General features: G+C 43.6%; 1 protein-coding gene across 2 annotated transcripts in view; it reads left to right on the top strand.

Moving 5' to 3' along the window:
• The window catches only part of dgcr2 (DiGeorge syndrome critical region gene 2), a 38,852-nt gene extending 26,042 nt beyond the window's left edge, over nt 1-12,810 (top strand). The window contains exons 4-11 of one of the 2 annotated variants that reach the window (XM_028825102.2): nt 1,361-1,571; nt 4,035-4,111; nt 4,238-4,420; nt 5,171-5,263; nt 6,390-6,593; nt 6,903-7,055; nt 8,065-8,301; nt 9,552-12,810. In XM_028825102.2, the coding sequence (XP_028680935.1) occupies nt 1,361-1,571; nt 4,035-4,111; nt 4,238-4,420; nt 5,171-5,263; nt 6,390-6,593; nt 6,903-7,055; nt 8,065-8,301; nt 9,552-9,787 (1,394 nt within the window). In that variant the 3' untranslated portion in view covers nt 9,788-12,810. The remainder of the gene's footprint in view (nt 1-1,360; nt 1,572-4,034; nt 4,112-4,237; nt 4,421-5,170; nt 5,264-6,389; nt 6,594-6,902; nt 7,056-8,064; nt 8,302-9,551) is intronic. The other variant, XM_028825103.2, reaches the window with a different exon arrangement.
• Nucleotides 12,811-13,015: the final 205 nt, after the last annotated feature.

The raw sequence follows: 13,015 nt of genomic DNA, 5'->3' as shown, positions 1-13,015 counted from the left end.
AGATTCATGGCGATTTGCTGCAAAACTATCCTACGAGTGGCTAGTTCTTCCTCCTCACTTCCTTCATGCCAGAACTCGACCCATGCAAGGTTAGTTTTCTTGGTGGTTTATGGTTAGTTTTTGTATAAATTACGGATTTTTCAAATGTTCATTTTTTTTTTTCCCTGTGCTTAAAACTCATTAAAAAAAAAGTGTTTACAGAGAGCGGTTCGTAAGGCTATAGCGCAAACTCTTACAGTGTTAGTTTTCTGTTGTTCAAGGTTTTCTCCGTGTTATTCAATGTTTTTACATTTAGTTTACGCTGTGCATTCTATGGTATAATTAACTATATTTGTGCTTAAAAATCTTTTTTAAAAATAAAAAAAAAATGTATATATATATCTACGTACAGTTTGTACGGTCTGGAATGGATTAATTGTATTTACATACAATCCTATGGGGGGGGGGGAAATTAGTTCTGGTCACAACCAAATTGGGTTACGATCAGAGTTTTGGACCGAGTTACAATCGTGACCCGAGGTTCTACTGTATTAGGAATTTGTTAGTTTCTGCATACCCCTTGGGGTCAGAGCGCAGGGTCAGCCATTGTACAGCGCCCCTGGAGCAATTGCAGGTAAAGGGTCTCGCTCAAGGGCCCAGCAGAGTAGGATCTTTTTTTTTGGCCGTGACGGGAATTCGAACCGGTAACCTTTGTGATACCAGCGCAGATCCTTAGCCTCAGAGCCACTCTTTTGTTCTTTTCTGATTAGTTTGCTGTTTTTATGTGGACTCCGAGTTTGGTATTTTTTTTTTATTAAAATGTATCAAGTAGGAGGCATGTGGGTAAATCTTTTTTAACAATATTTTATGTCGATTTTCATTGTGCTTTTCAAGGTGTTGTGCTCATTTAATCCATTATTGAAGTAGGTGCAGCCTTTCAGTCTCGTTTTCTCAGGTGTCTGCTGTAATTGTTTTTAACTTTCATTGTCAGAGTGCATTGAAAGGAGCAAAATAGGAAAAAACACAAAAGAGAGTTCAGCATTTAAAGCTGTAGCACAAATGGATGTCTGAACCCAGCAAAAGTCACACTGAATGATTCTGTGAGTGCAGATGAGAGAAAAAACAGCAGCTAAAGATCATTTTTTATCAGTTACCGTCACTAGTTGTGAATCTGGTTAGAACAAAAATCTGGAGCTGCTGTGGGACCCCAGGGCTAAGTCTGAGATCCACCGGTCTACATTCATCTTTTTAGTCTCGTCAAAATAAGAGGTTGAAGAAAATAGCAGTTTTTATTCAGTAATGTCACAATTTTGGCTTTCTCTGAGTTTTATCATCACAAAAGATATAAAGTTAATTGTAATGTTTATGTTGTTTCTTCCAGAAAAGTGTCCTACAGGGTGGCATCACTATGAGGGGACCGCGAGCTGCTACAGGGTTTATTTAAACGCCGAGAACTACTGGGATGCTGTGCAGACTTGTCAGCGAGTCAATGGGTCTCTGGCCACATTTGCCACAGATCAGGAACTGCGGTTCATTCTTGGAGAGGAGTGGGATCTGGAGGAAAGAACGTTTGGGCGGAGAGACCAGCGCAGGTAGGTGGGCACCTTCACAGGGGTGTAGGAGGCAGGAGGGGCACAGAGTGCTGAATTTGAGGCTTTAATGGGGTGGTGAGTACGAGGAGATCCCCACTCTCCATGCTTGTGTCTGTTCCTATTGGAGGTGCATTTGTTCTGTTCAGTTATCCTTCACACTTTACTCTTGGCATATTTCTAAAATCGTTCACATTTTCAGATCTCCCCATGCTGTAACAGTGCATGTGAGAAGTGAGCACACAAATGGCACATGAACTCTACGGAAAATGACCCCAGCCAGGCCCCCCCCATCCATCCATTCAATTTTTTAAATTGTCAGACATCTGTTTTAATGTTGCTTTAAGTGTTGTGTATCAGTGTGTATTAATAATAACTAGGAGCAGCACCTGGCATTGCACAGGCAAGTCCTTTGAAGCTCTGCCAGCAGGTGGCACTGTTGCTCAAACTGTAGTGAAAAGGGAAATAAAAGAACCAAAGGCACCGAGAGTTGAAATGTCAGGTCAGGACAACGGGAACAGCGGCCTGTTGTGATCAGACGAGCAGAGATTGGGCCCCACTGTGTGTACTGGACACACACACACACACACGGCGCTTCTGTATCCTGCATTTTCAGACTGTGATGGCTGCAAAGCTCTGACAGCTAGATGTTTATGTTCCTTTGGGGTGGTGTTGGTGGGGTCAAAGCCGCTAATTCTTTTGGATTTGAAACAAAGCAACGTCGCTCTGAGTAAAAGCCACGGATGTGCAGAGGCAGACCGTCCACCAGAGCACAAAGGATAAAGCACATTTAGAGACTGAGCCCCACAAGCCTCTACTAGATGTGCTTTTACCAAATTCTGTGATCTTCAGTGAAATTAACGATGCAAACGGCGTCGGGCTTGATGTATAAAATTCAGTTTTACTAAAATTGTCCGCGCTGAACTAAATTGCTCAAAAAGTGCAGTGAGCTGAAGTCCACAAAGAGATTCTGAGTTTACCAGCTTTCTGCCAGCTAAGGATGTTAAAATCCAAAAAGACAGACATTCGGCATAAAGAACCAGAAACATTTAAACACCGTTTAGGACTTTGTCAGATTATAGCAGCTCAGAATTATCAGATTAAATATACTTTATTTATTTGCATATTCAGCCGAGCACAGAAAGGTCCGCATTTGGAGTGCCAGCTGACAAGACCTGGTGCTCCGCCACTTATTTTATTTTGCGTTTTATTTATCTAACACTAATCCACATATTCAGAGAGTGCATGGAGTCCACAAACAGCGAGAGACGGACGCCCCCTCTATGTTCTTATATTCACTTTATAGCACCAAGCTACCCAGTGGTGGCTTTCGTGTCCCTTCTTTGGTCTTTTGGACATTTGGAGTAAGAGCTCTTATTGCAGCTCGCCGTCCACTTGACTGATGTCTTTGATCCTCCTGTCTGATAATAGAGCGGTGGTCACCTGTCCATACAGCCAGTAGTAATGGGACACTTCACGCAGTACTGGGTTATGGGGGACGAGACCCCCAGCAGCTGAACACAGTAAGTAAAGGGTACGCTGAAACGACACTCTTGTGCACACAATTTGTCATTTAAAAACAAAAGAATACTGGAGACGTCCTTCATGTGGGCAGCACTGTGGTGTGCACCGGCACTTGCTTTGCCTTTGGCTTCACAGATCCAAACTGCAGCGGGTTTTGCCCGAAGATCCTCTGCAGTGTGATGTGACCAGCACCAGTGGCTCCATAGCCCACTTGCATTTCTGCAGTGGCTTGTCACCGTCCTGTAGGAGCAAGTGAACACTTTTTTGTTGTACCACACTTGTCACACAGTTTCTACAGTCATGTGGCTGCTCTTCACCTACGTGGCACAACGTATTCTGTCTCAAGGTGTTGCCAGGAGAGCTGTGGAACTCGCGTCCTCCTCAAGAGATACTGGCTGCATGTCCGTTACGATCATTTTTACTGTTACTGTTGCAATTCACTTTGAGCGCCGTCACACTGCCAGACCTGCCACACGTAAAGCTGTCGGGCCTCCCCTGTGAGGAGGCGTTGGCGCGTGTGACCCTGTGCTCACTCCAGAGGCCAGTGCGGCTTGGCACCTCATCCTTATCCATTTTATGTAAATAAATACATAAAAACTCTCCACAATACCTCAGACTTGCCAAGGTGCAGTCCTGTTGGTGGCCATTTTCTTGCTTCAGCTCAAGTGTGGGGTGGTCGGTCAGTGTGTGGGTTTTATTTTTCAATATATAACATCTACAAATTGAATAAACTTTTAAATGTTGTTTTAACATCCCTACTGTTGAGTAAACTGGAGACTTCAATAGGCCAGGAAAATCCTGAAGAGCCAACTGCTTCTGTCCTGTTGGTCCTGTAGTCGACACGCCAGTGCACCCCGAGACGCCATGACGTGACTGATAATGTTGGAGGGTTTCATTTGGTAAACTGCGTTGTTTTTTTGTCTGTTTCTGCCCTTCTCGTAGGCTTTGGGTCGGCTATCTGTATGTGATTACAAACCGCAGTCACTCCTTGGAAGGCCGCTGGGAGGTTGCATATAAAGGTCAGCTGTTGCTGCATCTTCCTTTTGATCGTTTTGTGTGTTTTTAAAAGATGACACATGGATAATGACAAATCTCTTCGTAGTCTTTGATTTGTAACACCGATGTTAATGTTACTTTCTCAACAGGCTCAACGGAGGTCTTTTTTCCACCTGAGAAGGTGCCAATTTTTGGGACAACTATGCCAGACCATGAAAATGTTTTGTGTGCGCAGCTCCAGTGCTTTCGTTTTCCAACCATTCGTAACAATGGCCTCCACAGCTGGTATGCCGAGTACTGCTATGAAAAATCTGCTTTCCTTTGTAAAAGAAGTAAGTTGTCTGAATGTGGAGTAGCCGACGCCTCCGTGACTTGCAGTTGTTGTGTTCTTGTTTGTCAATGGTGGAGAGCAAAGTGTCAAATTGGAACAAAAACCCCAAAAAACGGGCGCATGCAGTTTTAGTAAATGTGTACACTTGGGTAATGGGTGGGTTTTTTTTTTTTTTGTGGGGGTCCCCCACCAATGAAACAAAAGCTTAAACAAAGACCTCTTATGTGAGAATTGCGAAGGCTGACGCTCTTTGTTAACCAGTAAGTGAGTTGCTTCTCCTTCTGACTTGTGGATGTCCGAGCCTGGCCAGGGGACTGCTCTCATCGGTGGTCTCTCAAACTGCAGCTCATTGGCTTGTGGTGAAGCAGGAGTGGAGGTCCTCAAGTGTGGGCCGCCCTGAATGTGCATCTCTTGGTGAAATTGGTGCCTCCACGTTGACCACTTTTACAGGTTTTATACACTCAAAGACTAAATAAGAATACAAATACTGAGAGAAGGGAAATGTGTTTGAATCTGAAACTGTTTTATGCTCTCCCTTTGCTGCTCTTCCAGATGTTTTTTCCCCCCTCAAGTAATTTGTATTGCTGGGGGGGACTCCTCGATACGCAGAACAGAAAAAAAAATGTTGCATATTGTTGTGGTAAAAGAGCGCATTTCTTCCGTTCGGTCCTGCCAAGTAAATGGGAGATGGCTGATCTTTCGGGGGGTGAACCTGTCTCGTTGATGATGATGTCCACTTAATCCACTGTAGGAAACATCAGCAACCATGAGGGGAAAAAAGGAAGAGAAAATAAAAATTCTTCTTCAGTGAGGGTGAAAAAAAAATCCAAGCCCATGCAACACAGTAAGTCTGAAAGCAGATGGGAGAAAGCCGAGGCTGTGTCACGTGTCCCTACCTTGGGGGCTCAGCAAAACTTTACGTTAACTTCAGCTCTCTCTCTGTCATAATCCAAAAGAAAAAAACCAACCCTGGTGTGAGTGTCTCCTCCTGCGGTGCTGAAACTGTCGCCTACTCCACGACCACTAACACACGCCGCGCCTTTCTCTGCCTTTTCTCCTCCTCCTCCTCTAGAATCCTTTTATGCAGCAAAGTCCCCTCGGTGTACACGTTTGTGATGTACGCTTCACTTAAGTGACAACGACGACGACGATGATGGTGGCTATGCTGAAGTATAAAATGAATTCTAAAGCTCTTGGTGCTGTAAAGCTTGTTAGAGTGCGGCTCTGTCGGTTTAACGCTTCCAGTAGAACCGCTTGGAGCTTTTTACACAAATGCAGCATTTCTTTCTTCTCCTTCTGCTTTCGGACCTCCTCTAAATATGCAAGGAATGTTCTCCCAGGCACACTTAATGCTGAAGTGACCCCCATAACGGTGTGATGTTTTAACAGCTGAGCTTTTTTGCGATGTGTAGTTCTGCTGTAGACGCATTTCTGTGTCGTCCACTTAACTGACTGAATGTGCTTCTCGTTTTTCTCTCACTCATAATTCTTAACAGATTAACAGTTTAAAATATTTGTGTGAAAGCAGTGTGCGCCTTGACTACTCCAGTTGCTTTATTTATTCTTTAAGTTTTCACAGGGAGCCCAGTGTTAAATACTCTCTTTATTTGTTATTCACCTGTGTGTGTTTTGCATGTTGTTTTGCTTCAAGTCTCTGTGAAAAGCTTTGGAAAAATGTACACAATTGTGAGGGATCTGTTTAGTCCTAAGGATGGACCTCTGAGTCTGCCCTGCTTTTACTGCTAACTCCTCTCACGTTTGCGCAGATGCGAGTGTGAGGACGTCTGATGGCCGTCGAGTGCCCTTTTTTAGGTCCTGCTCACTCCATGTGGCTCGTCACGGCCCTTCAGCACCCTGCTCGTATTGCCTTACGTTTTGTATTTTGTGTTTCTTTGGTTCTTTTTTTCCTTCCACTGACACTCTTTTTGAAGTACGGGCTGCTGTGAGGTTTCCTTCTGTTACTTTTGCAGGCCAGACCTGTGTAGATATTAAAGATAACATCGTGGATGAGGGCTACTACTTCACTCCTAAAGGCGATGATCCCTGCTTGAGCTGCACGTGTCACAATGGCGAGCCGGAGATGTGTGTGGCTGCACTCTGTGAGCGACCCCAGGGATGCCAACACTACCGGAAGGACCCTAAAGAGTGTTGCAAGTTCACCTGCCTTGACCAAGGTAACAAGAAAATCATTGACGTGGGTCAGATGTGGCCCTTAAAAGTGGACATGTTGTGCGCGTTGGCTCTCTAGGTGTGCAGTGACCCACAGAAGTTGTTTGGTTTAGCAAGTTTTTAATAAGATGGATTCAGTTTTAGTTTTGCCTTTTATTTTTTATTATTTTAATAACATGTTTATATATTTTTAACACTGAAAAATGTTTTGTTGTGTTACATCATTTTAAAAATGCCTACCTTGACTTTCTTGTCCACTTACAAGTTTGTGTCCGGTAGAAAGTGCATTGTGTTGTGTGTCTGCTCTCCTTCAGATGGCAACAGCCTGTTTGACTCCATGGCCAGCGGCATGCGCCTCATCGTCAGCTGCATCTCCTCGTTTCTCATCCTCTCGCTGCTGCTCTTCATGGTCCACAGACTTCGCCAGCGGCGCCGCGAGAGAATCGAGTCTCTCATTGGAGGAAACTGTAAGGTTTTGGGGTTTTTTTCTCTGCTCTTGTTCTTCATGTTTTTGTGCTCTTCAGCATCTTGTGTTTTAAACAATATAAAAAGAAATTTGCTCAAAAGTGAAAGCTAAACAAATATCTCTAAGTAATTTACATTAGATCTAAAAAAAACTATTAATTGTAAAGAATCCGACCGTGTTAACTAAATGTTTAACACTCAGTTTCTGAAGGACTGGCTGGCTAGCTGGTATTTTTGGGTCTCGTTGTTTTCTGATGGCGTGTGGGTTTCATGTGGATCATCTTGTAGAAAACTTAACGTTCAACTAGCAAGTTAGCCGCACCACCGCCTCCCAGCTCTGAGCACCTGCCTCTGAATCTGACATGTTGAGGTAGAAGTCTGCATGTGGCTAGGAGAGCGCAAACCAGTGAGAGTATCCTGTGCCACGTTTGAGGCAGTCACTTGTGTCTCTCTGGCACTTTTTCCAGTTTTTAAAACCTTATCAGTGGCATTTCTATATGTGTGTTAAATTTACACAAGACCACAATATAATGCTGCTAAAATGTTTTATGTGTGTGTGTGTCGTTGATGTCCATGAGGAGTTTGAATGTTCTTCCTTGTGTCTTTTGGGTCACTAATGTCCGTTTAGTAAGGACACAGTTAATGGCTCCGCTTCCTTCAGAACTCTGATTGGCACGAATATAAAACTCGGAGCAACATGAAACTGCTGCAGTACAATGGCTTCTGTAGCTGAGCAGGGGAGCAGCAGAAAGGCCCGCATTTTAAAAACTGGTCAGAGTGACGCCTTCAGAACTGGGGACGCGTCTGTTTGCCATTCAAAGAAACCTCCTTAGGAACAACTGCTCCAAAATACTTTGAGTAGCAACCGTAAACGCAGAACCAGACCCTCTTCTCATTCACGTGAGGGAGCCGTGTGTTTTCTTTTAATTAAATTTTGTGTTATTAGGCCTTCTGTGTTGTGTTTGCACCCCAGATGATCTGCTACAATAAACCATATTTTCCACTCCACAGTGCATCACTTTAACTTGGGTCGCAGGATGCCTGGTTTTGACTACGGTCCTGATGGGTTTGGCACGGGTTTGACTCCACTGCACCTCTCGGATGATGGAGAAGGTGGCGCGTTTCACTTTCATGATCCTCCTCCTCCGTATACAGCCTTCAAATATCCAGATATTCAGCACCCGGATGACCCTCCTCCTCCTTACGAGGCTTCTATCAACCCTGACAGCATGCTGTGCGTCAGCCCAGGTAATTTCACACACTTCCATTTCATTTTTAAAAGTTTCCATAGAAAGTTCGGTTAATAAGCCTGCAGTGCTGTGTGTGTTTTTGTGTTTCTCTGACTGAACCCAGAAGCTATGATGGTGTGTGCAGAGTTAATCTTGGTGGTCAGAGTACGTAACTGGAAGTGTTCTTTGTTGGGCCCCCAGATATTTGCGATTGTGTGGATTGTTAACCGGTGCCTGAACACCAGCAGCATAGACAGTGAGAGTGACGGGCGAAATTAATTAAAAGTGAGGGAGAAGTCCAATAACACACAAAAAGATCATGTGAATGTCAGCACCACCACACGTGGATCAGGAGAGAAAGTGAGGCAATAAAACACAAACTTGGGTACTTATTAGAGAGGCCACTTAAATTGTAAACAGGGACAGCTTGTCAGCCATGTCATACTAAAAAATAAAATCTACGCATCAAACCATACACCACAACTGGAATCCTGAATAGTTTTAAAGTGACAGTCCTACGTGGTCCCTGCATTTGATGGGCTGTTAGCTGAGCTGGGACCTGTGGACGACGTGGCAGTACGGCTTTGCCCACATGGTGGAGCTGTGGTCCTCTCGCTCTTATTCTCCGTTATCTTGACTTCATGCTCACGGCCGTAGGCAGTTATGTCAGCCTTTGTTATGTCCTTTCAAAATTAGCAGCAGAGGACTTGAGACTCAAAAACGAAGCACTGCAAGGGCACGACTGATGTGCAGATGGACTGTGGATGATCAGATTTCTAAAACCTATATTTGAGAGAGCAGAATGTACTATCTGAAGAAATGAAAGGACGCTTTAAGTAAAGAATGCTATTGAAAACGCGTCTGTTTGAATCTTCCTAAAACAGTCGCTTGATTTATAAAGAAGTACAAGTTCGCACACTGTCCTAGGCCCGGATGCTTTTGAAGCACATGGTGTTCAGACAGGCTGTATGTGTTCATTTTATATATTTAAACAGGTCTAAACCCCCCACCTTACAGGTATAAAGCAAAGATTTAATTTTGTGCCCCATACTGTCTACCCCTGGGATGATAAGCAGATGAATATTCCCTCGTGGCTTTTTTGGGGGGCACAAACCAGATGGACGCTGCAGTATTTGCTTGTACTTGAGTGACTCTCTTATCCTCTGTCCATTCTGATCCTCCATTTTAAAATTAGACAGCTATTTAGTTATTATATGGTTACTTTTGACTGAAATGCAAGTTTGCTTTACAAAACCTTTTCTATTGCAGGTGGCAACGGTTCACAGGTTCATCAAAACATACAGCTGCCACCTCTCCCATCAGGCAGTCTGTGCCCAGAGATGGAGGAAACTGCGCCTTTAGAGCAGTCCTCGGAAGAGCATGAAGACTCGATTGACAGCAGCACACTCCTCGTGCCCCCCGATTCACCAAACGATGAACCCACAGTGACAGAGAGTGCAGTAATGAGCTGCACCAGTAACTGCTCGCTGAATACGGTCGTATAAAACCAGGAGACGGTTTCCTTTGTCGTGTCAATGGCATACGCGGAGACGCCTTTTGCACATTTGCTCTCCGGAGACCAGGAAAAGCACCGGTTGGAACATCTAATATTTTTTTTAAAAGGCTTTAGTTGCATTTCCAGACTTTTTTTTTTGGTTTCAGTACTACTTCTCCCCTCCCGTCACCTCTTTTTGTGTGTGTTGTGTTTTTTGTTTGCTTTGGCTTTTTTGTCTTGTAAATACTATGAAATCCCTGCCTGTTTCCAGTGAGGAAACAAAGAGTTCTTAAAGACACTGTGGAAAAAAACGGAGCAGCTCTTGTGTCAACTGAGGAAACAAAAACTCTGAATTTGAACGTGGAGTCTGTGACTGAAAACGCAAGGACCTAACAGTCGAGAGAAGTTGTTTACGTCTGCTTCATACATCCCTGTCCTGCTGCGAAGAAAACACACAAGTTAAAGAAGGCTTGAATACGCCGGTTTTGTTTTTCCGTTTTTCTTTTGCTCTGCGTCCGATGAACTCCTGTGAAGTCCGGCAGAAAAAAAACATGAACCCCACCATGTAAAGACCCTTCCCACCTTACTCTTTGTGTTGCCCAACGTATGATTGATTTCTTCTTATCCCCGGATTTTGGAGGAAAAACAATACACTCTGTACGTGTCGGAAGGTTGCATTGTGCTGCAGTTTGTTTTTTCATAATGGACAGCAGATCTGTGACTTTTATCATAACGGCGTCATTGACCTCCTGGATTGAAATGTGTAGAATAAAACGAAAGAACGGAACTCCTGGCTGTAAAAGCATCTGTGATGGTAACACTGAGCAGGTCGCGTGCTTCTGCTCAGCTCTGTTGTATTGAACGTGCTCTGTAACATCTCTGATTTTTATCCTGTATGCATTTATTTTTTTCCAGCCCTGGATTATTCAAAAGCTACCCTTTTATTTATTATGCATTACATTTCTTGTATGTTAAGTTTGCTATGTATTAGTTTTAATATGTCACTGAAAATGGGAGAAAAAAGTTGTAGACTGCAGAAAATGAATGCTTGGCAGGCTGGTAGGAGGTTTAAAAACAAACGTATGTGTTAGTGTTGGGTTTGGATGCGATTGCAGTGCCAGTATCGCTCGCTCTGCTCTGATTGGCTGGCAGTGCTTTTCTGTGTAATGTCCGTCTCCCCTGACCGCTGTCGCCTTGGCTCTGCTGTCTGTTTTGAAATGTGTGCAAATGTCAACCTGAGTCAATGGTGAACCCCCCCGGGACGGACATTTGTACCTGCAGCGGTGTGCACTCCCAGCCGGCCGAAAGAATTCCAATTGTGATCAGTTTGACCTGTGGGGTGTGGGGCTGGACCGACAGTATGGGGACGTTTTGATGTATTACAGTATGTGTAAAGTTTACATGGCTTGTCCAGAAACCAGCACTGCTGGCAAAGGGCAGAAAAGATCATGGACCCCAATTTGTGTGTCAATATGGCAGATTTCAGGATGTGCAAAAAAAGCTCACTGGTTTGTAACAGAAACAGAAAACTGTAAAATGTGACTGCTTTAAGATAAGAATACGTGTGTGTGTGTGTGTGTGTATGTGTGTGTGCGCGCATGTCTGCCAGGGCAGCTGACAGAAAGAACGGTACTTTGGTTTGTTTTTGTATTGTTGTGTGTGTTTTGTCCACTGCCCCCCCCCCCCCCCCCAAACAATGCTTGTATTCAAGAGACATTTTCAAAGCCCAGAGTGGACGGTTTGTTTCCAGGACCATGATTCTAGGTGCGGGGCTTTCTGAGGTGAGTCCACTTTTTTTTTGAATGCAGCAGACCTGTTCTGTTAGTGGTGTGTGTTTTTATTTTATTTTTTCCTCTGTTTGTTTTTACATTTAATATCGGGCACAGTACAGTATTACATGAAGCTGAGTTAACCTTAAAAGTAGCCACACAAAAAAAGTGAAGTTCTGTATCAGAATGCATTATTAGTGTGAATGCAGCAGTGTATTGGTTTTTAATTTGTTGAGCACATGTTTTCAAATGAACTGCAGTAACATTCGCCTGTGAAAATGTCAGCCAACATCTTGTGTGGACTTTCATGTAGCAGTTGTGTTCCCTTCATCTATGTTGGGTTTGTCTGTCTTCCTGTTCTGGGCTCTGTATAGACAACTGGAATGGAATTATTTTTAAAATATTTGTAATACAGCAGTGTATATAAATGTGTGCATTTGTTTATACTGTATATTGTTTTGTTTATGGTGAGGGGATTTACTTTAAACTGCAGTGGCTTGTGGGTACTGAGAGGTCCTGCAGTGCTTGAGCCGTGTGACACGACTGTCTGGACTCTCTACGTGTGGACATTGTGGCTTCAGAAATACCTGAGCAGGTCAGACGGTGGGGGGCTCGTCACAGCACAGGGAAATGCATTTATCCTAAAGATACTTTTATTTTATGGCGGGTGTTTTGTATTACAAATATTAATACTGTGTACAGAAGCAGACTGAAGATTGTCAAATACTTCTCTCCCTCTTGTATTGCTAAATGACAAACGAGACACCTTATTGAGTACGTGTGTGCAAAAAGGAAAACCAGTGAAGAATTTGTCTGGCCTGGTGTACGATGGCGGCGAGAGCCGAGGGTTTTAATGTTGGGATTGATTTCACTTCTCAGAAGTCTTTGGTTCTAGAATTCATTTTGTGTCAGTTCTGCAAGATAGGATGTGCTGCTACTCTAATTGCTGATTATTTTATTTCTTTGTAAATTGTCATAATAGTGACTGTACTCACCATCACGTAACATCACAGGAAATATTTTTACATTTATTGTGATACAAGTTCTTGGCAATCATGCTAGTGGGCAAAAAACAAACCAACGCAGTAGTGCACCCCCTTGACGGGACACGTCTGCACTGCTGACGCCGGCCGCTGGGGTGTAATTAGGGGTGCGAGAGCAATTGAAAGAGGCACTTTCCAGCCCCTAAGGGGGAAATGTTTATCCTAATGCCAAATAAACCAAATTATGAAGACAAATTAATTTTGCATTTAATACTTGCTTTTTTTTTTTTTTTTTTTTAATACAGTGGATGGTTTACATTCGGAGTATTTTCTCTTATTGTTGTAACTCTTCAATTTGTGTTTTTATGAAGTGCATGTGTTCAGTTGCCAGCTCATTCTGTTGTGCTGTTTATGTTGTTTGTTTACAATCCTGGTCTGCAGATTCCGTGTTTTCCGTTAGTCGCTCCTGTTCACAGGCCCCTCTGG

The sequence above is a fragment of the Erpetoichthys calabaricus genome, chromosome 18 (genome assembly GCF_900747795.2).
Source record: "Erpetoichthys calabaricus chromosome 18, fErpCal1.3, whole genome shotgun sequence".
Lineage (NCBI taxonomy): Eukaryota > Metazoa > Chordata > Cladistia > Polypteriformes > Polypteridae > Erpetoichthys > Erpetoichthys calabaricus.
The sequence above is the reverse complement of the archived record's forward strand: the minus strand, read 5'-3'. Positions and strand labels throughout refer to the sequence as shown.